The sequence below is a fragment of the Dendrobates tinctorius genome, unplaced genomic scaffold (genome assembly GCF_039654945.1).
Source record: "Dendrobates tinctorius isolate UK_male_01 unplaced genomic scaffold, ASM3965494v1 ptg000074l, whole genome shotgun sequence".
Taxonomy (NCBI): domain Eukaryota; kingdom Metazoa; phylum Chordata; class Amphibia; order Anura; family Dendrobatidae; genus Dendrobates; species Dendrobates tinctorius.
In genome coordinates this window covers 728,623-755,619 of record NW_027361742.1, presented here as the reverse complement: position 1 = coordinate 755,619, position 26,997 = coordinate 728,623, and the positions used below count along the sequence as shown (strand labels likewise).

At 46.4% G+C, this 26,997-nt stretch overlaps 1 protein-coding gene across 2 annotated transcripts in view; it reads left to right on the top strand.

Annotated features, from left to right (window-relative positions):
• The window catches only part of STXBP3 (syntaxin binding protein 3), a 152,364-nt gene that overhangs the window by 66,684 nt on the left and 58,683 nt on the right, over window positions 1–26,997 (top strand). For both annotated transcript variants that reach the window (XM_073582860.1, XM_073582861.1), the window contains exon 10: window positions 8,207–8,311. In XM_073582860.1, the coding sequence (XP_073438961.1) occupies window positions 8,207–8,311 (105 nt within the window). The remainder of the gene's footprint in view (window positions 1–8,206; window positions 8,312–26,997) is intronic.

The window sequence follows — 26,997 nt, the reverse complement described above, 5'->3', positions numbered from 1 at the left end:
CCATAAACCTGTAAAAAATAGAATTAAAATAAAAAATAGTGATATACTCTCCTTCTGACGGCCCCCGGATTCTTTCCCTCCTCTCACCACGCGCCCGGCATCTTCCGGTCCCAGTAATGCTTTGCGCGAAAGACAGCTGATAACGTCACGCTCTCGCGAAAGGGACGTCCTCTCCGGTGCTTCACGCTAAGCATTACTGGGACCGGAAGATGCCGGGAGCGTGGAGAGGAGATCGGGGGGCTGTCGGGAGGTGAGTATAACCCCCGCTGGCCATATTCTAGAATACCGGATGTGTTAGAATCGGGCCACCATCTAGTAAAGTTACTGTATAATGGGTCATGAAAAACGAGAATCACTCCGATATGTTTACACAGTCCAGAGTTATTGCCACATAATTTGACACTGGTCAGCTTTGAACGATTTAGCCTGGTCACTAAGGAGGTGATGAGACATAACACTGCTGTATCCACTTCCTTAGACACAGTGGAATTGAGCATGGATCCAAGAGCACAGTGTTCAGGTTAGTTCCCCTGTGCTTCTGTGAATGCTCAAGGTGTTTCATCTCCCAGATCCACGCCAATCAAAACTTATTACAGGCACCATGTCCTGCCAGAAGTTTTCTGAAACTTAAGCGTTTCTTACACCGATTGTCATCTTTAAATTATTAAAATAATCAATATAAAATGTTAGATTTTTGACAAGCTATAATTAAATACTAAAAAGAGTACATAACCAGGAGATCGGCAAGTACCAGTGATATTAGATTGGTTCGTAGTTCAGTTGAACAGGGTCTACGGTAATTTGGCAGATTTATCATGAAATTCTAGTGTAAGGCTGTGTGCCCACGTTGCGTTTTTTAAGCGTTTCCGCAGTGGCAAGGCCGCCGAAGAAACGCTTAAAAACACTAGTTAAAGCGCATCCCATGCAATCTTATGGGATTCCGCAGTTGCTGTGCCAATGCTGCGGATTTTCCCGCTGCAGAATCGCATTGCGGAAAACTCCGCAGCATGTCCATTAATTTTGTGGAATTGCGGCGCTTCCGCCATAGGATTGCATTGAAACGCTCACTTTACACATGTGACTATGCCCACCATGCGTAAAGTGAGCGCTTCATGTGCGGATGGTACCCAGGGTCTGGAGTAGAGGAGACTCTCCTCCATGCCCTGGGTACCATATTCCTGTTAAAAATAGAATTAAAATAAAAAAAAAGGGAATTAGACCTATCGGTAATTCTGTTTCCAGTAGTCCCTCAGGACCGCACCGTGGAGGAAGTCCTCCCTTGACCTATAGCGGGACAGGATCACAGAGAGGTTAAAAGGTCCCTCCAGTGTTTTTTCAAAGTACCACCGAGGAAGGATGGAAATGGTCTAAACGCGCCCTTACAAACGCATCTATAAGAGACCATTTAACAGCTTCATCTTAGTCTGGAGCCATGGCAACCTGACGGATGAACGATCTGCCAGAAGATTGATCCCGTGCAAGCCGAAAGACAAACACAATGGAGGGAATTAAGGGTGCTGTCCTGAGGGACTACTGGAAACAGAATTACCGGTAGGTCTAATTCCCTTTTTCCATTTCGTCCCTCCGGACAGCACCATGGAGAATACCAAAGGAAAGATCCCAGGATGGGTTCAGAAACCCAAGGACCAAAGTCCCAGGCAAGAACCAGGCCAGATATAGAATTGATCTGCAAGATCAAAGAAATATAGATGTCTAAAGAAAAGCGCAAAGATAAACACTGTAGTGAGTGTCTGATCTATGTCTATTATGGCCAATTTCAGTATGAATGTGGTAAACAAGTTATGCAGCAGAAACAGAGAGTGAAACACACCCGCCGTACCCCAATACCAATAACGAACAGCTGTGAATTATAGTTGTTGTGATAGATACTTATAAACACTGCCGCCACAGAATAGGTTTAAGAACCTTATTGCCCAGCAAAGTATGGTGATAGCCGCAGCCACAACACCATGAGGACTGTACAGACCAGTAATCCGCTGCATGTGGTTAACGGCAAAAGACTGTTCCTTTGTTGATCCTCCTGGGCTCAGGTTAAACCCTGGTTAGGCCTGTTTCACACATCATTTTTTTTTGGTCAGTCAAAATCCGCTAAAATGGCGGATAACAGATCCGTTCCTGTACTGACCACAACGTTTGGCAGTGGAGCGTTAATTTAACGAATCCGTCAAAGGAAGAATTTTTAAATAACCGCTGCCCGGAGGGGGGGGGGGAGAGAGTTTTTCAGCCGCCAGAACAGAGTTTAGGGTTAAATTTGCGGCTGAGTGAAGTCTTTCGGCCATGCGCAGTGAGAAATGTGCATCCGGCCGCCCGAAAAAACGTTGCATGGTCCGTTCGGGCATGTCGGCGGACGTCAAAATTTCGGCAGATCCGCAAAAAAACGGATCCAACGGATGGCCATCCGTCAAGATCCGCCAGTAATGCAACTTAATGGGAAAAAAACGGATCCGCCAAGAAAAATGGCGGATTCGTTTTTTTTTTTTTTTTTGCAAAACGGCGGATTTTGACTGATGGACACAAACGGATGTGTGAAACAGGCCTTAGAGATCAGCTTACCAAAGTACAAGGAAACCTGCAAGACAGAGACCCTGGACTGTGGGAAGATCAAACCAATAACAGTTAGTACATGGATAATGGGCAGAGCATTGGGATGCACATACACTACTCATCCAGGAGATCACGTCTATTCCGAACCCTTTGATGTCTAAACCCCCAAGTAAGGGTTGATTATTATTGAAACTAAGGAAATATGCTATCTGGCAGGTAATATCTCCTGCCATTACCAACATAGGGCTTCTTATTAGAAGCACTGAAAGGGAAACGTGGATCACGCCTGTTTTACCTACAGTATGTTAGACACAGGAAGTCTGGACTCTGGAATTGACGAAAGTGGTGTTGGTGGGGGGTTGTTGGTAAAAAACCTGTGATACAAGAGATTATTTCGAACTGCCTCTATACGAGTCATTAGTCCGGACATTATATATAAGTCAACTTACCTATCTATATCTACACACATATATACACGCGTAGCCTAAAAGGCAATTTTCTCAGTGATATTTATACACCCAGACTGCCATGGTGGGAGTAACCATACCCTATAGCTAGAGAGAGTAGTTTTCTCCCCATCACAGAGGGGGATTACCTACTGTGAGGCAATGGGACTATGGGTTCTCAACTCTAAAGGCCCCGTCACACTAAGCGACTTACCAGCGATCCCGACACCGATATCAAGGTGTCAGGATCGCTGGTAAATCGCTATGTGATCGCTGGTGAGCTGTCACACAGACAGCTTCACCAGCGATCAGCACAGCGATGCTGAGTGCCTGGCATCGCTGGCCATCCTGTAAAAAATAGAATCAAAATAAAAAATATAGTTATTCTCACCTTCCGACGTCCTGTTCAGCCATCCTGCCTCTCTCCACGCTCTGGTCCCAGTGATCCTTTGCACGAATGACCGCGAGATGTCACAGTCTCGCGGGATAACAAAGTCTCGCGGTCATTCGTGCAAAGGATCACTGGGACCGGAGCGTGGAGAGAGGCGGGATGGCTGAACGCGACGTCGGAAGGTGAGAATAACTATATTTTTTTATTTTTTTATTTTTTACACCTGATCGCTGGTCTCCCGCCTGTCACACGCAGCGATGCGTGCTGGCCAGCGGGAGACCAGCGACCAAAGAAATGTCCAGAGATTTCTTCCAGCGATCAGCGATACCGGCAGGGGGGCCGCTCGCTGATCGCTGTCACACACAGCGATCTCGCTGGTGAGATCGCTGTTACGTCACAAAAGTTGTGACTCGGCAGCGATCTCGCTACCGAGATTGCTTAGTGAGACGGGGCCTTAAGCGTCCAGGTTACAGATTCTTTATCTCAGGAGCCCTGACTGCTGTGTGTGGTATCTGCCACCTGATACAGTGCTGCCGTTTCGCCACAAGATAATGAAAAAACAGTGTTCAAGAGCCGTGTTGCTCGAAACGCATATGGTCTCATTACACACCACCCCCTGTCATTGCTGTGCCATCTGAGATGTCGGTTTTGTCATTTTGAATTTTTTAAGGATCATCCAATAAAATTTTTTTAATTTTTAAATAAGCCTTGTGAGTGAGCTGGATCGACTTCTATTTTCCCTATTGCCTTGGATGCTGTGCAGCAGTGAGGAAGCCGTGCTCCTTCTTGTACTTGGAATTACATCTCAGGGGTGAGCTGAATGTTCTCTTTTGTTTTTACAAAGGCTATGATGCAGTCCCTGGTAAACATAATACAACAGACTTATGTGACAAAAATCTGTCTACTGGATGTTGATCAAGGCAACTAGTCTGATTGCCGTATGTGGAACTGGGAAAGATTCTTTCCTTCCACCTCATGGGATTTACTGCTCTCAGGACAGTAGTATGTCCTTTGTAGGATGAACCCAAAGATGTATATCTCCCTTTAAAGCTAATTATGAAAGAGACTTGCCCTTAGCGCTCAAGGCAGTAGCTCCTTGAGAGTTCTGTTCCAGAGGGAAGAAATGCTATTTTACTAGGCCAATTCAAGCATAGGTGTTTTTTTTTTTTTTTTGGCCAAGCTCGGATGCCAAGAATGAAGCAACAGAAGTTGGATCTGGGTCCAAACTGAAGGACTCTGGGCCTGAGACAAACGTGAAGTGGTAGGCTAACAATACAGGGTGCGGCCACACAACAAGGCCCAAGTCAGGTGGTCTAAGCCAGAGGCCCACAGCCAGCGGCACAAAGCCACCACGCCCGAAGTACTATGAGGCACCATGATGTACTATGAAGCACTATGAAACACTAGTGATACACTCTGAGGCACAGGGGCACCAAAGCACTATAATGCCATATGATGCACCGAAGCATTATGATGCAATATGATGTATAGAGACACTATGAAGCACTATGATGCCATATGAAGCAAAAAGGCACTTATGAAGCGCTATGATGCAATATGTTGCACAAAGGCACTCTGAAACACTGATGCAATATGATGCATAAAGGTACTATGTTGCAATTTTCACATGTAAAGCACCATGGAATAAATGGCGCTATATAAATGCATAATAATAATATGATGCAAAATTATGCGGGGCACTTAAGCAGTAGGATGCAATATGTATAGAGGCCTATGATGCATTATGATGCACTATGATGAAATATACACAGAGGCCTATGAAGCACTATGATGCAATATGATGCGGGGCACTGTGAAGCAGTATGATGTAATATGCACAGAGGCCTATGAAGCACTATGATGCAATATGATGCCTAAAGGCAATATGATGCACCATAATGCGATATGATGCAGTGTTGCTGTGAAACACTCTGATGCAATATGATGCCGAGTTACTGTGAAGTACTATGGTTCAATATGCAGAGGCACTATGAAGCACTATGCCATATGGTGCAACCTGATGCACTCAATATAATGCCTAGAGGCACTATGATGCAATATGACGCGCATAGGTATTATGATGCAATATGATGCACAAAGGCACTATGACATAGAGGTACTATGATGCAATCTGGTGCAACGTGATGCACTCCATATAATGCATAGAGGCACTATGATGTAATATTATGTACAGAGGCATTATGATGCCATCTGATGCCCCGGGCACTATGGATGCACTATGATGTAATACGATGCAGAGGCATCTAGAAGCAATATGATCCATAGAGGCACTCAATATAAAGCATAGAAGCACTATAATGCAATATGAAGCGTAGATGCACTCACTATAGCGCATAGAGGCAATATGATGCATAGAGATACTCAGTGTCATGCTATGATGAAATGATATGCACAGAGACACTTCCATATAAAGCATAAAAGCACTATAATGCAATATGAAGCATAGAGGCACTCAATGCATAGAAGCAACCTGATGCATAGAGATACTCAGTGCCATGCATAGAGGCATCCTAATGCAATATGATGCACAGAGGCCCTCAATATAAAACATAGAAGCACTCTAATAACATAGAAGCACTCTAATGCGATATGAAGCATAGAGGCACCCAATATATTGCATAGAAGCAATATGGTGCACAGAGACACTCAATGTAATGCGTAGAGGCAGTATGATGTAATATGATGTCCGGAGGCACTCAATATAAAGCATAGAAGCACTATAATGCAATATGAAGCATAGTGGCACTCAATGTAGCACATAGAGGCAATATGATGCATAGAGATACTCAATATGATGCAATTATGCACAGAGGCACTCCATATAAAGCATAAAAGCACTATAATGCAATATGAAGCATAGAGGCACTCAGTGCATAGAAGCTACATGATGCATAGAGATACTCGGTGCCATGCATAGAGGCACTATGATGCAATATGCCGCACAGAGGCCCACAATATAAAACATAGAAGCACTCTAATGCGATATGAAGCATAGAGGCACCCAATATAATGCATAGAAGCTATATGGTACAGAGAAACACTCAATGTAATGCATAGAGGCAGTCTGATGCAATATGATGCACAGAGGCCCACAATATAAAGCATTCTAGCGCTATAATGCAATCTGAAGCATAGAGGCTCCATATAATCCGTAGACCCCAATCCTGTTGAGTGGTGTGATTTTCTTTTTCCTTTCCCTCTGGGTCTCTACGGCTAGCGCCATGAGCTGCCACTCTGAACGGAACATCTCATTTGTCAGACTGACCTCGCCCAAAGGAGCTAATTACTGAGCTGCAGCTGGAGGGCCTTCATGGAGACACTGTGCTGCATTAACCCCCTGTGTCCTCCTATGGATAGAGTAGTTAAGTCGAACCATGAGATGTAACCTGGACATATGGCCTTATTATAGCCTAGAGGTCCAAGGCTTAGCTGCATATATTTGAACAAATAACTCATCACCTGAGCAGCTTCCGGCACAAAGGCATGAGACTAGAATCCGTCCAGAGGCCTAGGCCATCAACAGCATTCCACCGTGCACTTACCTGTGCTGGCTCCATACCTGCTAGAAAACAGGGGTTGCTGGTAACGCCGAGAGCCCACCATGGAGGGAAGCGGCGTCCCGTCAGGCATGCTGCATTACTGCCAATGATTTCCTCTCCTGTGCCCCACGAGATCCAGGAAACTCGCCTGTTGCCTGTCTCGTTCTGCACAACCGCCTTCTACAGTGGAACGCACGCCGACCTGCTCTGGCATCACCGGAGGAGCGACTCCTTCTTCTCCACCCGATTTCCTTAAGTAGCAGTGGCTTGCAGGCCGGCGTCGGAGCCGAGAGCCTCCACTGTGGGAGAAAGCGGCTCTACCCAGGAGCCTCGTCCGCACCCTGGTCTCTGTGGCTGAGGGACCCCCCGGGCTGCTTGACAGGGGGAAGGTTTGGCCCAGCCGCCCGATCCCCCTGGGCCCCGTCAAACGTTCACCTTCTATCTTTACTCCTCCTGGAGCAACCTCTCCTACGACTGTCCCCTTTGGGACAGGAAAAACACTGGAGGGGGGAGGGACCTTTTAACCTCTCTGTGATCCTGTCCCGCTATAGGTCAAGGGAGGACTTCCTCCATGGTGCTGTCCGGAGGGACGAAATGGAAAATAGGGATATACTTACCCTCTGTCGGCCCCCGGAGTCCTCCCAGCCCACAGCGGTGCTTCCCAGGCGTGCTTTGCGACAAAATGACTGTTGTGATGTCGCGGTCGCGTGATGTCACAAAGGTCATTCTCACAAAGCACGCCTGGGAATGGAACGGGCTGGGAGCGCTGCTGAGGAGATCAGGGGCCGACAGAAAGTTAGTATATCCATATTTTTTTTTTTTATTTTAACATTCTGTCTTTTTCTATTAATGCCGCATAGACAGCATCAATCATAAAAAGTTGGTAACTCTTGTCAAGCACTATGCTTGACAAGTGTGACCAACCTGTCAATCACTTTTCCAAGCGATGCTTCAAATCGCTTGGAAAAGCGCTTGAATTCCACAAGCTAAAAACGCTTGCATAACGCTTATCTTTTGCGGGAAAACGCATGCGAGTTCCGCTTGTGTTTTATCCGCAGCGGGAAGTTGCGGAAATGATGCGGACAATTCCGCAGCATTTCTGCAACGTGGGCACATAACCTAAGAGTTACAATGTTCTACATACTGTGCTTATGGTGTTTTCTTTCTGGCATGTTTTCTTTGTCTTTCCCTGACGTTTTTCAATTGGTACAAATTGTGAAATTAATTACTTTGTTTTCTGATAGGTATAAGCCAGACAGCACTGCATCCAAAGAGAAGGAAGGTCGTTTAGATGAGTCTGATGAACTATGGGCAAAAATCCGTCACAGACACATTGCTGTCGTCTTGGAGTAAGTACGATTGTATAAGTTCCCTACCTGATCTTCCAGTAGAACAAAAACTATTTTGCTGCACAGAGATATATATATATATATATATATATATATATATATATATATATATATATATATATATATATATATTATATGCCTTCAATTGGTCGTCTGTTTGGGGGACATAAGATCAATGGGGTACATCTGATGAAGCAAAGAATTACAAAAGTCATCTCCTTCTGTGCGGACTACACCCACCTGGAAACATGGAAGGCACAAGTCTGGGATCCAGACATGCTTCTACCTATTTTTTTTTTTTTTTTCAACTGCATTATTCTGATTTTTCTCTTGTCTATTTGTGTATGGAACCAATCAGATGGGCCATCCTGTTATACCGCTGTCAACTAAGAGAACAGTGCTGTAGTGGTCACACTGTATTCTCTCTTTTCTGGTTGGCAAGACTATATTTCAGGGTGTAGTATGCAATCAGGTGCCCCATTGGATGATCTTTGCCATTTGACTTTCGCTGGCTAGCCACCCAGATCGTGGTTTGTTGAATGGAGTGACGTTTGATCCAGGGCTCTGAGGACCTCAAGACCAGATCTCTTAAGGACAGCTGAGTTTACTTTCCAATCATCCTTCTCTGATTTCTTTCCCAACTGCCCGCATTCCCCGTACTGTGACCTATGTCGTTGCTCTTCCTCTGCCAACCCGCATCAGTCTGCACGCCCCTCTTCCCTTCAGAACCTTCTATAGGCCCCTCTGCCACTACAGCCCCTGCTTCCCCATCACAGGTCCTAGACCTACGGGTGGTTAATAGGAGAGTCTCTGATTTGTTCCTCTGCTTCAGCTGCAGCCGAGCTGACTCCCAGCATGTTACACCCCATTTTCATCAGCCAACAAGACTCCCTGACTCGTGCTTGTTCCACCTATTTCTTTCCCTCTATACACCAACATCTCTCCCCCTATTTGGGTGAAAGACAGAGGAAGTAACCCCTGCCAGACCATAGACCAGTCAGTAGATTCCGCCTTTCTCCCCAAAGTTCCAGGGCAGGTTAGGCCTGTTTGCTCACAGACCAATACACAGCACATGCCCCCTCAGGACGCCATCTATCACATGGTCTCTCCTGTCTGTCGATTTCATGTCTTACTCCATGGAAAACTGCACACCAGCCTTCTGTATTTTACCCACTTTGCCTGTACCTCATGTAATTGCATATGTCTGTCGTGCCAACCAGCTGTGACCTGCGCCCTTCCCCTCCAGTGTCACTTCCTGAGAAGCCTCCTGCGGCCCGTCACAAAAGCACATCTGACCCTCTTCATGTATGTAATTGGCGCAACCACTAACCACAATTTGATGGCTACGCTATCTAAAGTGTCTGTCATGGCTGTCATTGTGCATTTGTCTAGATCATCTGTGCTGTATCGTGCAAGCGATCCAGATATCCCTTTGATCATTTTCCAGTGTGAGACAGACCCATCTACAGAGATCTTGCTGCATAGCGTACAGTACAATGACTATTTCCAAAATGACTCAGAACATGAAATTGAGAACTCCAAGTATACTTTATCAAGCAAGTGAAGTAACACAAAAAAGGAGACTAAGGATTCGTTGTAAAATCTTTCTCATTGCCTTCATTGGGATCACAGTGTATGGCCCTGGCAGGATGTTTGTAATCCTTGTTTCCATTGTGGCCTAATGTTTCTGGTATACTTATCCTACTGCTGTCCCACTAGCTGTTTTAGTGCAGTAAATAAAGAAAAAGGTTGCACTAAAGCAAGGTCAATGTGAAATACATGAAGTGTGAATAGCATAATGGCTTTTGAAATTTTTCTAAAAACACATGAGATGATTAGCACAAAATTTAGTCAAAAATTGTGAGCCCATCCCCATGGTTTAGTGCAGTATCTGCAGGCGGGTGTAGCCTTCAGAAGAGGAGTTGACATTTTTAATTCTCATGCTTTGTTCCCACAATGAGCTTTTGGTGCATTTTTTGACGCTGCATACTTTTTGCTGCTTAAAAAACGCATCGTCTTACAGCTCCAGCAAAGCAGATGGTATTTAAAGGGAACCTGTCATTAGGATTGTTCTCAGTAACCTACAGACAGTGTCAGGTCGGCGCCGTTATACTAATTAAAATGATAACTTGGGTGATGAAATCCGTCTTATGGTTCTTTAATCTTCATTTTCAGTTTTGTGTTAATGAGATTCTCGTGCCCTAAGACCGGGGCTAGGGTATGTGTGCTCAGATTAGATATTCATAATGCAGCCTGCTGACAGGTCACTGATCCCTCACTGACCTGACTCCTAGTTTGCATAATGAATATCTGTATATACGTAAAAAAAAAAAAAAAAAACGTTCTGCAGGCAGGTGCCGGCCATGGAAGGCAAGCGGGATGTTTTTTTTTTGTTTGTTTTTTTTTTCTTGTTTTTTTTTATTATGCTTTTCTCATGCGGGCCATGCATACAAGGATGGGGATGAGGAGCCATGCAGACAAGGATGGGGATGAGGAGCCATGCAAACAAGGATGGGAATGAGAGGACAATGCATACCCGGCTTATACTTGAATCAATAACAGTTTTTTGTGGCAAAATTAGGTGTCTCAGCTTATACTCGGGTCGGCTTATACACAAGTATATACGGTATATCAATAAAGTTTTGTCAAACCCAAATAGGAGAAAGTATCAAAAACAAAGCAGCTTTATTTAAAACATGACACACCAAAAAGACAAAAAAACGCAGCATCAAAACCAAAATGAAAAAACGCAATGAAAGACAGCAAGTAACATAATTTAGGTGCAGAAATTCTGGAGCGTCAAAAACTCACAAAAAAATCCTGTTGGGAACATAGCCTTAGTATCAGCCTCCTGATACCAGCGTGTTTCACACATGGTTCCAGTGTACCCAAATCAAGGCAGAATTTTCTTTGTGTATTCAGAGACCTGCACAGTGATTCTGAAATGAAAACAGCAAAAATCTTTTTTTTTTTTTTCCCTCCCTTTTTACAAGTGCATTTATTATAAAAGAACAGTTCTGAATGTCTTTAACTATAATACACCTTTTTATGTTTTGTTTTGTTTTTTTCACAACAAATGATCATGAGCATCATTCTTTATATAAAGAGATGTTCATTTACCCACGCAAGGGTCATCGTACAAGTTTGATGGATGTTCATTTAATCTGGAACAATGTCTGCAAATTGTCAGCTGATAAGACTTCCAGCACCATTCTTTAAAAAAAATACCGGTGCATGTGAATAAAAAAAAAAAACAAAACAACTTGTATAAGCAGAGTGTCACGATCTCCACTCTTTCTGTCTTTTTGTTACTTTGTGTCAGGGCTGTCAGTCTGTGCTGGGTCTGTGCTGCAATCACCTGTGTTCATTTTCCTTGATTAGGCTTCTACTTAAGCATGCTAGCTTTCCCCCCCCACCCCCCCAGTGTCAACCGTACACTTGCTGTTGCCTGTGTAGTATTGATCCCTCTGCGCTCTGTGTTGTGAGTTCATTTTCCCCTTCGTCACTGAGGTCTGGTGAACTCCCTATTCTGGTAAAGGAAGGTAATGAGCCTGATTATCAGGCACCTGAGTCTAATGAGGATGACTGGCTGAGTGGAGTCACTGACTGGATATAAGGCTGCCGACGCCCTTCTGCCCTGCGGGTGATTTCTCTGTGGACTTCTAGGACACCAGTCTGATTCCTGCTTCCCTAAAGCTAAGTTTCTGCTTTGCCTGTTTGCATTTATGTTTTGTGTTTGTTTTCCTTGCTTTTCTTTATTCTGCCATTCCCTGCTGGGATGAGCTGAATCTCCTTTTGCCGGTTGCTCTGTCTTCAGAATATTCCTGAGTACTGACATAGCTTTTTTGAAGCCTAGCATCTTCAGGGCCTTTTTCACTGTCAGTCTGTTGGCTCTTATTTTCATAGGGTTTTTCACGGATTGCAGACAGCAGCCTTCCTGTCCTTTCCTATCTAGGTAGTTTGGGCCCCGTCTTTGCTCAGTCTATCTTTCTGTCTGTGTTAGTGTTTTCATCTTGCTTCACCGTCATTATATGTTGGGGGCTGCCTATTGCTTTGGGGTCTGCTCTGGGGCAGTTTAGATTTCCCCTTTCTTTCTTTAGGCCTATTTAATTCTCCGGCTGTGATCGAGGGGTCTAGGGCATCGTAGGAACCCCCCACGGCTACTGTTATTTGTTGTGATAGGATCAGGGGTCTGCAATCCGATAACTGCCAACCTCTCTGGTTTTCTGGACTTAGCTAGCATTTTTGTTTTTGCCTTCTACGGTGACTCAATCATAACAGCTCTCTGCCTGTCCCAGCTTGACTTGATTCTCTTCCCGGACTCAGACCCTTTGCTTGTGACCTTACTTCGCTTGTGCCTGCTCCCTGTAAACTGTTTTGTGCCTCTGGCTTTCCTGACCTTGGCTCGTGTATTGGACTTCGTCTCTGACTTCCCTTTGTTATACTACGCCGTTTCCTGGACATGACCTCAGATTGTTTTCACCTCCCTTTACTTACAGTAAGTAGTATATATATTTACTACAGTGACTAGCGTCACATTACGATTGGCCATTAAAAATTCTGCTGCTAATTTCATAGATGCAGGACTGGTTCTGAAGTCAGGATTAGGGGCAGTTAAGCTAGAAAGTCCTATTTAAATTGTGGCCATTGACAGAACACCATTGCTCAAAAATCTGGTTTGGTTAGTTACGGTGGCGTTCACACTCAAGGTGGGGTCTCTTCATATGGAATCTATCTCCTGTTATGTTCTGGACAATTTACCTTCTGGAATTGTGTTGGGTATTCCTTGGTTGCGTATGCATAATCCAATTATTCACTGTAATAGGAGAGATATTGTCAAATGGGGTCTTTACTGAATTGAAAAATGTCTTAAGCCTGTGCATATTTGCTCCATTAGTCTGGAGGGTCTTCCGGATTACCTGAAAGACTTCGGAGATGTTTTTATTCGGACTCCCATGACAGCACCACGAGAGAGGGGATCCGCCCTTCGGGAACAGGAAACCTACAGATACAAAAGGGCGGCACCTCTCCCACGCATCAGTTGGTTTCCTGTTCCTGAGGGGACGGGATCCTGCAGATGACTAGATCCCAGGCCAGCCGGTTCAGGTAGCGGGGGGGTCTCCTACCTCGGCCTGGTGCGGAGCTCCTGGAAGACGCCATGGTGGCCCATGATGGGTGGCACGGCAGTGGCGTAGACAGCAGGGAGCGGCGTCCGGAGGAGGTCCGTCTCCATAAGCAGACCGCGCCGGTGAGTATGCCCCCCGGGGACTCCCAGCTCCAGCGGTGCGATCGCGGTGGTCAGGGGGCCGGCGCGGCTGCAGGGCGCGCAGCTGCAGGGCGTTGGGGCCAGGGAGCGCTCCATAGTGCAGGGCCCGGGCGTTCCGCGTGACTTCCGGTTACGCCGGGAGTCGCCGTGACGTCAGGGGCGGAGCCTCGGGGCGCTTCCGGGTCAGCGGCGCACTGTGATATCCACCGGACTCAGGTTGGAGTTCACTCAGGTCCCACGGGATACCTTTAAACCTACACCCTTAAGGTCTTCACCCTTCGAGCAGGCGGCTTTAGAAGCAGAGGTCGTGAGCCTGTGTCTAAAAAACGTTCTGATAGAGGTTCCAGAGTCTGAGAGAGGAAGAGGGTTCTACTCTCCCTTATTCCTAATCCAAAAGCCGGATAAAACATTCAGAACGATTATCAATTTACGTTTCCTTAATGAGTCTTTGGTTAAACGCACCTTTAAAATGGAGTCCATTAGTTCGACAATAAAGATGCTGTTTGAAGGGTGTTTTATGGCGGTAGTGGACTTAAAAGACGCATATTATCATGTGCCCATTCACGCAGATTTTCAGCAGTTCCTGAGAGTGGCGGTATCAATAGACGGTATAATCCGTCATTATCAATATAGAGCCCTTCCCTTTGGTCTCTCAGCAGCGCCCCGGGTATTTACAAAAATAGTGGCCGAAGTTATGGCTCATTTACGGGAAGTTGACATCTTAATTATTCCATACTTGGATGATTTTTTGATTGTGGGAAATTCGGTGGACCATTGTCTATCTCAGATTAAAAAAGCTAAGTCCAGATTAGAGAACCTCGGATGGATAATAAATTACGAGAAATCCCGTTTTCAGCCCTTAAGGGTCCAGAAGTTTCTAGGCTTGCTGTTAAATTCAGAAACTCAGCAGTGTCTGTTACCCGTAGATAAATTACAGCAGATACAGCAGCAGGTTCTTCGGGCAATCGATAGACCCTCCATGACCCTCAGGCAGGCCATGTCCCTGTTAGGCTCCCTAACCTCATGTATTCCAGCGGTCAAGTGGGCACAATTCCACACTAGGGCCCTTCAGAAAGACGTCGTGGTTAATAGTAGAACCTTAGAGGGCTCCTTGCAGGGTCAAGTATTGCTGAGCCCCTCAACTATTACATCTCTTAGGTGGTGGCTCGATGTCGGAAATTTGGCCTCGGGGGTGCCCTGGGTAATACAGATAACCCGCGTAATAACCACAGACGCTAGTCCTTGGGGTTGGGGGGCCCATATGGGTGAAATAGTGGTACAGGGGCAATGGGGCTCCGATGCTGAGATATCATCTAACCAGAAGGAGCTGCTGGCAATTGAATTGTCCATTAAGAAACTCATTATGTATCTACAGGGCCATCATGTGAGGATACTCTCGGACAACCAGGTAGCGGTAGCCTATGTCAACCACCAAGGTGGAACCCGCTCCAACGCCCTGATGCGGATAACGGAACGTCTCCTTCAGATAGCAGAGAAAAATTTTCTATCTTTAACCGCGCTCCACATCAGCGGAAAAGACAACATGAAGGCAGACTTTCTAAGCCACAGGGCCCTAAGGCAGGGAGAATGGGCGTTAAACTCACACATCTACAACCAGATTGTCCGCAAATGGGGTCAACCGGAGGTGGACCTCTTTGCCACCAAGGAAAACAGGAAGGAAAAAACTTTCTGTTCCCTAAATCCCAGGGAAAATCCACTGGCAGTGGACGCCCTCCTAATAAAATGGGACTTCTCGCTGGCTTATGCCTTTCCGCCTTTAAACCTTCTACCTCTGGTAGTGAGGAAGATCAGGGAAGACGGGGCAAGAGTCATATTGATTGCCCCCTTCTGGCCCAGAAGGACCTGGTTTGCATGGTTGAGGACCATGTCAGTAAGCGATCCTTGGGTACTGCCGAACCTTCCAGATCTCCTCTACCAGGGGCCAGTCAACCACCCACAAGTAGCGGGACTCCGTTTGACGGCATGGTGTTTGAGAGGACACTATTGAGGGATAGAGGGTTCTCAAAAAACCTAATCGATACACTTCTAAAAAGTAGGAAACAAACCACCACAGGTATCTATGCTAGAACCTGGAGGCGATTCCTGTCCACCTGTGAGTTTGATATCAGGGATGGAATTCCCGTAAAACAGATTCTAGAATTCCTCCAGAGGGGTCTCGAGTTGGGCCTTTCCACGAGTACACTGAAAGTACAAGTTTCAGCTTTAGGGGCCCTGTTTGCATGCGACATTGCCGGTAACCATTGGGTTGCAAGATTCATTAAGACAGTTACCAGATCGAGACCCATACTCAAAGATAGGTGTATGCCTTGGGACTTAAATTTAGTCCTGACAGCCATGACAGAGAGACCGTTTGAGCCTCTGGGTTCGGCTTCACTAAAAATGATATCACTTAAGACAGCCTTTTTGGTAGCAATAACATCGGCACGTAGAATAGGCGACATACAGGCACTTTCCAGATTACCTCCGTACGCAGAATTCTTACAGGATAGAGTAATCCTAAGGCCAGACTCGGCATACCTTCCCAAGGTAGCATCTCATTTTCATAGGACACAAGAGAGAGTTCTGCCTTCCTTCCTCCCTAATCCAACCAATTCTAAAGAACAAAAACTTCAGGCTCTAGATGTTAAGAGATGCCTACTTAAATATTTAGCAGCCACAGATCCTTGGAGGAAGGAGAACGCATTATTTTTATCCTTCCAAGGTTCCAGGAAAGGGTATAGAGTGTTAAAGCGCACGTTAGCGAGGTGGATTAGGGAGGCTATCTCTCTTGCCTACACAGCAGGTGGCGGTCCGGCTCCACAGAACCTGAGGGCGCATTCCACTCGTGCCATGGCATCATCCTGGGCAGAGAGAGCGGGAGTATCAATTGACCAGATATGTAAGGCGGCCACCTGGTCATCTCCTTCCACCTTTTTTAACCACTATCGGTTAGACATGGGTGCCTCCTCAGATCTCACCTTCGGGCTAAGGGTGCTGCAGGCTGTAGTCCCTCCCTAAATTAGTTTACATCTCTGTAATTCTCTCGTGGTGCTGTCATGGGAGTCCGAATAAAGTATTAAGTTACGTACCGGTAACGGTATTTTTCGGAAGCCCATGACAGCACCATTAGTTCCCTCCCTTGTTCACGTATAGGGGTGCACCCCTTTAGAAGATTGTTTCACGAATTTACCTTATGTGGGAGATGGTATAAAGAATTGTAAATAGGATAGATAGGTTGTATATATTGTGTATATGCGGTGTACTAACCATGGTAGCCTCTCAAGCTCTGTAATCCAACTGATGCGTGGGAGAGGTGCCGCCCTTTTGTATCTGTAGGTTTCCTGTTCCCGAAGGGCGGATCCCCTCTCTCGTGGTGCTGTCATGGGCTTCCGAAAAATACCGTTACCGGTACGTAACTTAATACTTTTCGTAAAAACAGTCTGAGATCTTACCTCCTCACCGCTCCTATGACTGTGGAATTAATCTCATTCCTAATGCCAAATTACCCAAGGCTCGCTTGTATAACTTGTCTGGCCCAGAGCGGTCAGCCATGAAAGAGTATATTAGTGAGAGTTTACAAAAAGGTCATATACGCCCTTCTTCATCACCGGTAGCTGCCGGATTCTTTTTTGTTAAAAAGAAAAATGGAGGTCTTCGTCCCTGCCTCGATTTCCGAGAATTAAACAAAATAACGGTTATAAATACTTATCCGCTTCCACTTATCCCTGATCTATTTAATCAACTCTCCGGGGCCAAATAGTTTTCCAAACAGGATCTCAGAGGGGCATATAATTTGATATGGATTTGTGAGGGTGATGAGTGGAAGACAGCATTTTTAACGTCTGAAGGTCTCTTTGAACATCTCGTCATGTCTTTTGGTCTAGTGAATACACCTGCAGTTTTTCAAAATTTTATGAATGAGATTTTTTCTGATTTATATAGGGAGATTTATTGTGGTTTATTTGGATGACATTCTGCTCTTCTCACCTGACCTGGATTCACATTGTAAACATGTCCGTTTGGTTTTGCAAAGGTTGAGGGATAATTTTTTTTTTTTTTGCTAAAATTGAAAAATGTACTTCTTCTGTTCAAGAAATATCATTTTTGGGTTTCATTGTGTCAGCCTCCGGGTTTAAGATGGATCCTGGGAAAGTTCAGGCCATCATTAATTGGGTTCAACCCAGCGACCTTAAAGGGAATCTGTCACCTATTTTTTCGCATATAAGATGCAGCCACCGCCATCAGGGGCTTAGCTACAGCATTCTGTAAAGCTGTAGATAAGCCCCCAATGTAACCTGAAAGATAAGAAAAAGCGAGTTGTTATACTCACCGGGGGGACGCACTTTTTTTCCCCCAAACTTGTGGGAGAAATGGGTGTGCGTCTTACAAAGCGTACATGCCTTACTGGGTGTAGGCCGCAAGGGTGTCCGGGTGCCCAGCGATGTCTCCGGCACTGCCTGGGGCTCTGATGACATTTTGCGACAGGTCAGAGGCCCGGGGCACTTTCTCGCTTCCCTCTGATGTTCTCTGGCAATATGGCTGCTGCTGGAGACGGCGCATGCACTGATGGTGATCTCGGGTCTAAGATCTTGGGAGATGAGATCTCAGCGCTGAAATCTTATCTCTCGAGATCTTAGTCTCGAGATCACCATGTACGCATGCGCCACCCCCGGCAGCGGCCATATTGCCGGAGTCCATCACACAGAAGGAATCGTGCAAGTGCCCCGGGGCTTTGGCCTGTCGCAAAATGTCGGCAGAGCCCAGGGCAGTGTCGGAGACGCCGTTGGGCACCGGAGACACCCACAGCACCAGCCAGTACCGCCGGGCACCCGGCAGCAGCTTAAGCCCCCCTGGCAGCAGCTCAAGCCCCCCTGGCAGCTGCGCGCTGCACATCGGAGCAATCCCTCATCCCTGTCTGCAGCCTGCAGCATCGCCCCATTCCTGCCTCCTCCTGCAGCGACCCTGCTTCACTGCAGCCACTACCCCTGGTAAGCAATAAGACGCATAGATTATAAGAGGCATCACCATATTTTTTTCTCTTCGCCACGACAGCACCCACTGAGAGAGGGGATCTGCCCTAGGAACAGGAAACCTACAGAGAGATAAATCCCCCTCGCTCCCTCAGTTTGGTTTCCTGTTCCTAGGAAGGAACCCACGGAGAAGAGGATTCCTGGCCTGGTAGCCGCCCGCGGCATTATATGAGCAACGGGAGCCCCAGAGCTGGAAGCAGCGACGGGCAGATCCAGGATGGGAATCCCCCCTCGGCTGGTAATGCGAGTGAGGCCTTGGCGATGAGTGCCTGGCTCACAGGGGGTGCGTGGAGCAGCACCCAGGAAATTACACAGGGAATAGCGCATTGCAGAGCGCGGCACAGCGTCGGGGAGCTGGGGAACCAGGAGAAGACCCCCACATTCCCCCACAATAACAGCACGGAACATCCGGGGGTAGCGAGGCCAGGGAGGAGTATGAAGCCCTGAGCTCGCACAGGACGCGATATGTGTCACAGGCGCTGAAGGGGAGAATTAGCATACCTGATTTTAAGTCGGCGGTATGCTGTTCCGGCGATGCAGGGGGCAGCGGTCGGGAGACGTGCGGCGGCCAGTGGAGCAGATAGCTGGCGCCATTATCCAGGCGACCCGGAAGCGGTGGAAGTACTTCCGGGACAGGGGTGAGCAGCGCGAGACCGCCAGCGACCGCGCATGCGTAGTAGCGCAGAGGAGAAGAAAAAAAAATGGGGGGGAAAAAGAGGAAGCGAAAACCGGGAGGCTGCATAAAAGCACCGGCTAGAGGCACACCGGTGCGCAACCATGTCGTTACCAAACGACCCGGTTTTGCTCCTCGAGGTACAGCCAGGAGAAGCCTCTCAAAGCAGTACAAGGAGAAGCAGCAGCTCCAGGAGAGAAAATAGCGGATGCTCTAGGCAGAGCGAAACTTCGGAGGAAAAGCGGAAGAAGGCACCCTGTTCCTCACCTCAGCCTGAGTCTCGAGCCCCGCAGCCGGTATAAAGCTGATGAAATTCACGGGTGAGTGTTTTGGGTCAAGCTCCTAGCTGATGGCGTTCCTTTTTTGTCTGTTTATATACCCCAAGGCTAAAAGGACAGAGAAAAATTAAACACAGGGAATGTGCTTTATGCTCCCAACCCCTCCCGGATAGTCACCTTAAGCGGTTATGTCAATCATGTATTGAGCAAACCCTGCAGGAAGAGTCCTCTGGTAGAAAGGAGGATATTCGTATAATAATCAGAGAAGAGTTACGGGCCTTAGGCGGTGTTAGTAGTCAAGGTGGACAAACCTCCGTTAGAGGGATAAGATCACTGACTTCGGGGTCACCTTCAGAAATGGGGGAACTGGACTCGGATAGGTCTCAGGATTACCCATCCTCGGAAGAAGAAGAGCAGACTTGCTTTCCCACAGAAAGTGTGAATAATCTGGTCAAATCTGTGCGGAATACCATGGGGCTATCTGAGGTTAAGGAGCCTAAAACACCGCAGGAAATAATGTTTGCGGGCATCTCCCAAAAGAAAGTCAGAGCCTTCCCCGTAGTACCAGCAATTAAGGAGCTGATAAAAAAGGAATGGGAAAGACAGGAGCAAAGAGCCTTTATCCCCTTTGGTTCAAAAAGAAAATACCCCTTTGACGATGACAAGCTGGCGTCTTGGTCTAGAGCCCCAAAGGTGGATGCGGCAGTGGCCTCCACCTCCCGCCGATCTTCCTTACCAGTAGAGGACGCAGGAACGTTGTCGGACCCATTAGACTGTAGAGCGGATACCTTCCTCAAGCGGTCTTGGGAGGCATGCACGGGGGCCTTTAAACCGGCCATAGCAGCCACGTGCACGGCGAGGTCCATTATAGTGTGGTTGGACGAGTTGGAGGAGAAAATAAAAAATGGAGCATCCAGAGACAGGCTCCTTTCCTCCATTCCCCTGATTAAGGGTGCTGCTGCCTTCCTATCCGACACCTCAGCTGACTCCCTCCGTTTATCCGCCAGAGCAGCGGGTTTAACAAACACAACCCGGCGGGCCTTATGGTTGAAGGGATGGAGAGGCGATGTGCAGACTAAGGCCGGGGTCACACTAACCAACGCAAAATACGGTCAGTATTTTACATGCGTAATACGGATGAATGGCCCCTAAACAGTGCTCCGTATGTCATCCGTAATCAAGGTGTGGTCGCGTATTTTGCGCATGTAAGCATCCGTATGGCATCCGTATGGCAAGATTTTCTCGCAGGCTTGCAAAATGGACATATAATGGAGCCCTATGACAGGGTTTATAACAGAAACCAAAGAATAGATATAGACACATAGAATGCACATATATATATATATATATATATATATATATATATATATATATATATATATATATATATATATATATATATATATATATATACATACAGTGGGGAAAAAAAGTATTTAGTCAGTCAGCAATAGTGCAAGTTCCACCACTTAAAAAGATGAGAGGCGTCTGTAATTTACATCATAGGTAGACCTCAACTATGGGAGACAAACTGAGAAAAAAAATCCAGAAAATCACATTGTCTGTTTTTTTTTTCATTTTATTAGCATATTATGGTGGAAAATAAGTATTTGGTCAGAAACAAAATTTCATCTCAATACTTTGTGATATATCCTTTGTTGGCAATGACAGAGGTCAAACGTTTTCTGTAAGTCTTCACAAGGTTGCCACACACTGTTGTTGGTATATTGGCCCATTCCTCCATGCAGATCTCCTCTAGAGCAGTGATGTTTTTGGCTTTTCGCTTGGCTACACGGACTTTCAACTCCCTCCAAAGGTTTTCTATAGGGTTGCGATCTGGAGACTGGCTAGGCCACTCCAGGACCTTGAAATGCTTCTTACGAAGCCACTCCTTCATTGCCCTGGCAGTGTGCTTTGGATCATTGTCATGTTGAAAGACCCAGCCACGTTTCATCTTCAATGCCCTTGCTGATGGAAGGAGGTTTGCACTCAAAATCTCACGATACATGGCCCCATTGATTCTTTCATGTACCCGGATCAGTCGTCCTGGCCCCTTTGCAGTGAAACAGCCCCAAAGCATGATGTTTCCACCACCATGCTTTACAGTAGGTATGGTGTTTGATGGATGCATCTCAGTATTCTTTTTCCTCCAAACACGACAAGTTGTGTTTCTACCAAACAGTTCCAGTTTGGTTTCATCAGACCATAGGACATTCTCCCAAAACTCCTCTGGATCATCCAAATGCTCTCTAGCAAACTTCAGACGGGCCCGGACATGTACAGGCTTAAGCAGTGGGACACGTCTGGCACTGCAGGATCTGAGTCCATGGTGGCGTAGTGTGTTACTTATGGTAGGCCTTGTTACATTGGTCCCAGCTCTCTGCAGTTCATTCACTAGGTCCCCCCGCGTGGTTCTGGGATTTTTGTTCACCGTTCTTGTGATCATTCTGACCCCACGGGGTGGGATTTTGCGTGGAGCACCAGATCGAGGGAGATTATCAGTGGTCTTGTATGTCTTCCATTTTCTAATTATTGCTCCCACAGTTGATTTCTTCACTCCAAGCTGGTTGGCTATGGCAGATTCAGTCTTCCCAGCCTGGTGCAGGGCTACAATTTTGTTTCTGGTGTCCTTTGACAGCTCTTTGGTCTTCACCATAGTGGAGTTTGGAGTCAGACTGTTTGAGGGTGTGCACAGGTGTCTTTTTATACTGATAACAAGTTTAAACAGGTGCCATTACTACAGGTAATGAGTGGAGGAAAGAGGAGACTCTTAAAGAAGAAGTTACAGGTCTGTGAGAGCCAGAAATCTTGATTGCTTGTTTCTGACCAAATACTTATTTTCCACCATAATATGCAAATAAAATGAAAAAAAAACAGACAATGTGATTTTCTGGATTTTTTTTTCTCAGTTTGTCTCCCATAGTTGAGGTCTACCTATGATGTAAATTACAGACGCCTCTCATCTTTTTAAGTGGTGGAACTTGCACTATTGCTGACTGACTAAATACTTTTTTTCCCCACTGTATATACAGTGCCTACAAGTAGTATTCAACCCCCTGCAGATTTAGCAGGTTTGATAAGATGCAAATAAGTTAGAGCCTTCAAACTTCACACAAGAGCAGGATTTATTAACAGATGCATAAATCTTACAAACCAAAAAGTTATGTTGCTCAGTTAAATTTTAATAAATTTTAAACATACAAGTGTGGGTCAATTATTATTCAACCCCTAGGTTTAATATTTTGTGGAATAACCCTTGTTTGCAATTACAGCTAATAATCGTCTTTTATAAGACCTGATCAGGCCGGCACAGGTCTCTGGAGTTATCTTGGCCCACTCCTCCATGCAGATCTTCTCCAAGTTATCTAGGTTCTTTGGGTGTCTCATGTGGACTTTAATCTTGAGCTCCTTCCACAAGTTTTCAATTGGGTTAAGGTCAGGAGACTGACTAGGCCACTCCAACACCTTGATTTTTTGCCTCTTGAACCAGGCCTTGGTTTTCTTGGCTGTGTGCTTTGGGTCGCTGTCTTGTTGGAAGATGAAATGACGACCCATCTTAAGATCCTTGATGGAGGAGCGGAGGTTCTTGGCCAAAATCTCCAGGTAGGCCGTGCTATCCATCTTCCCATGGATGCGGACCAGATGGCCAGGCCCCTTGGCTGAGAAACAGCCCCACAGCATGATGCTGCCACCACCATGCTTGCCTGTAGGGATGGTATTCTTGGGGTCGTATGCAGTGCCATCCAGTCTCCAAACGTCACGTGTGTGGTTGGCACCAAAGATCTCGATCTTGGTCTCATCAGATCAGAGAACCTTGAACCAGTCTGCCTCAGAGTCCTCCAAGTGATCATGAGCAAACTGTAGATGAGCCTTGACATGACGCTTTGAAAGTAAAGGTACCTTACGGGCTCGTCTGGAACGGAGACCATTGCGGTGGAGTACGTTACTTATGGTATTGACTGAAACCAATGTCCCCACTGCCATGAGATCTTCCCGGAGTTCCTTCCTTGTTGTCCTTGGGTTAGCCTTGACTCTTCGGACAAGCCTGGCCTCGGCACGGGAGGAAACTTTCAAAGGCTGTCCAGGCCGTGGAAGGCTAACAGTAGTTCAATAAGCCTTCCACTTCCGGATGATGCTCCCAACAGTGGAGACAGGTAGGCCCAACTCCTTGGAAAGGGTTTTGTACCCCTTGCCAGCCTTTTGACCCTCCTTATCTTGTCTCTGATGGCCTTGGAATGCTCCTTTGTCTTTCCCATGTTGACCATGTATGAGTGCTGTTCACAAGTTTGGGGAGGGTCTTAAATAGTCAGAAAAGGCTGGAAAAAGAGATAATTAATCCAAACATGAGAAGCTCATTGTTCTTTGTGCCTGAAATACTTCTTAATACTTTAGGGGAACCAAACAGTATTCTGGTGGTTTGAGGGGTTGAATAATAAATGACCCTCTGAATAAACTTTTCACAATTTAAAAAAAAAATTAAACAAAGAAATAACATTCTTTTTTGCTGCAGTGCATTTCACACTTCCAGGCTGATCTACAGTCCAAATGTCACAATGCCAAGTTAATTCCGAATGTGTAAACCTGCTAAATCTGCAGGGGGTTGAATACTACTTGTAGGCACTGTATATATATATATATCTATATCTATTCTTTCGTTTCTTTATTAAAACTGTCAGTATGAGTTTACTGTATAGCACACTGAATTGTCGGCTTTTCTAAAAGACACCGGGTGCGTATTTCTCGCAAGTCACATGTGTGGTCCGTGTGTAATCCGTATTTTTTGCGCACCCATAGACTTGCATTGGCGTACTACGGCCGTAGTACGCTGACAATCGCAGCATGCTGCGATTGGCACGGACAGTAGAATACGGATGAGAAATATACGCCTGGTGCGAGGTACCCCATAGAGAATCATTGGTCCGTGTCTAATGCGTGCTTTCAGCGCCTCTCACTCGGCTGTATTCCTCGCCAGTGTGACCCCGGCCTTAGACTAGACTCTGCATTATGCCTTGTCAGGGTAAGTACCTGTTTGGCACACAATTGGACGACATCCTGACAAAGGCGGGTGAAAGGAAGAAAGGATTTCCTAACCCATACATTCCCTTTAACAGGAGAGCTTTCAGGAAGCCTCCATTTGGGAAAAAGAAGGACTTCAGACCCCAAGACTGTTCGGGTAATAAAGATCCCAAGCAGAGAGGCAACCTGTTTGGGAAGCGCCCCTTCAGGTCAGGGGACAGGTTCCGGTAGAAATATTTCACTGGTAGGTGGCAGACTACTAAAATACAGCAACCAATGGGAGAGAATAACAGCAAACTCCTGGGCCATTAATATTGTGTCATCAGGCCTAAAGCTAGAATTTGTTCGGTACCCACCGAACTCCTTCCTATTGACTTCTTTGAAGTCACCAGCACAGCAGGAAGCTTTGGAAATAGATAACGGAGCTCTTATCTAAACATGTTCTGGTAGAAGTGCCCAGGGATGAATGGGGAACAGGGTTCTATTCTCCCCTGTTTTTAGTCCCTAAGCCGGATGGTTCTTTTAGAACAATAATTAATTTAAAAAAGCTTAATTCCTTTCTAAAGGGCCTGTCACACTAAGAGATATCGCTAGCAATATCGCTATAACTGGTGACGTTATAGCGATATTGCTAGCGACATCGCTGTGTCTGATACTTACCTACGACCTGCTCCCCCGCTGGTTATCGCTGATCGTGCGAGAACGTTCAGGACCGTTTCTCTTCGTCGGCTTCCTGCGGCGCTTCCTGCTGTGAAGACGAGCGACGCGTGGAGCCGGGCGGGAGGACGCAGGATCACCTGGTGTGACAGGTAAGTAGCGACCCCCGTCCCCAGCGATGTCGCTAGTGAGATCTGCCTGAGTGGCAGCTCACTAGCGACCACTTAGCGATGTACCAGCGATCCTGACCGCGTCATATCGCTGGTCGGGATCGCTGGTACATCGCTAAGTGTGACAGTACCTTAAGACTGCGGTCCTTTAAAATGGAATCAATTCGGTCAGCGATAAAACTCTTGTTTCCTAGTTGCTATATGGCAGTATTGGACTTGAAGGATGCCTATTACCATCTCCCTATATGCAGGGAGCACCAAAAATTCCTACGAGTAGCGGTCGTATTAGAGGGCCAAATACGACACTTCCAGTTCACAGCGATGTCGTTCGGGCTATCCATGGCACCCCGCGTCTTTACCAAGCTAATGCTAGAGGTGATGTCGTACTTAAGACTAAATGATACCTTAATAATCCTGTACTTAGACGACCTTCTCATAATAGGTAATTCGGTGGCCCAATGCGAAAATAGGATAGCTGATATTATTTCATCCCTACAGACACTAGCCTGGCTGGTCAACTGGGAAAAGTCCAGACTGCAACAGGTAAGCTGTCAGATGTTCCTGGGCCTTCAGATAGACTCTAAGTGAGAAATGTTTTTTGCCAAAACAAAAATACGTTCTATAATTAACAAAGTATGGATGGCGGGTGATAAGAACACACTGTCCTTGAGAGAAGGCATGTCCCTATTGGGGTCCCTAATATCATGCATTTCGGCAGGGCAGTGGGCCCAATTCCACTCTAAAAAATTGCAATGGGCCATTTTACGAGAAACAGACTGCAGGGGCGGTTAAATGGGAGGATATCCCTAGCACCAGAAGTAATCAGCTCCTTGAGATGGTGGTTGAACCCTTACAATCTAACAGGAGGGGTTCCATGGTGGATTACCCCCTCTAGAGTAGTTACCACGGACGCTAGCCCATCGAGTTGGGGAGCCCATGTAGGAGAAAGCATGGTGCAGGGCCAATGGTCCAATTTCGAAACAGAAAGCTCGTCTAATATGAAGGAGCTAACAGCGATATATCTTGCGATATCTAAATTTCCTCAGCAGCTAAAAGGTACCCACACGAGAATCCAAACAGACAACAGCACCGCAGTGGCATACATAAATCGACAAGGAGGTACGCGTTCAGGTCCGCTCATGTCTATCGCGGAGAAAATTCTAGAGATGGCCGAATTGCATCTCCGCTCCTTGTCCGCCATCCATATCAGAGGAGTAGACAATTCCAGAGCGGACTATCTCAGCCGCCAGACCTTACACCAGGGAGAGTGGGTTCTCAGTCGACACATCTTCGAGAAGATAGCGGCCAAATGGGGCAGACCGGACATAGATCTGTTCGCAACAAGAGCCAACAGACGCGTAGAAAAGTTTGCTTCACTATACAAGGAGGACAATCCAAACGTCCTCGATGCCCTTCAAACACCCTGGACATTTCCACAAGCCTACGCCTTCCCTCCAATGATGTTGATACCAACAGTGGTCAGGAAAATAAGGGAGGAAGGGGCGAGGGTCATCTTGATAGCCCCCTTTTGGCCCAAGAGGCCTTGGTTTTCTCGGTTGAGAGCGATGTCGATAGCCGACCCATGAATTCTCCCGC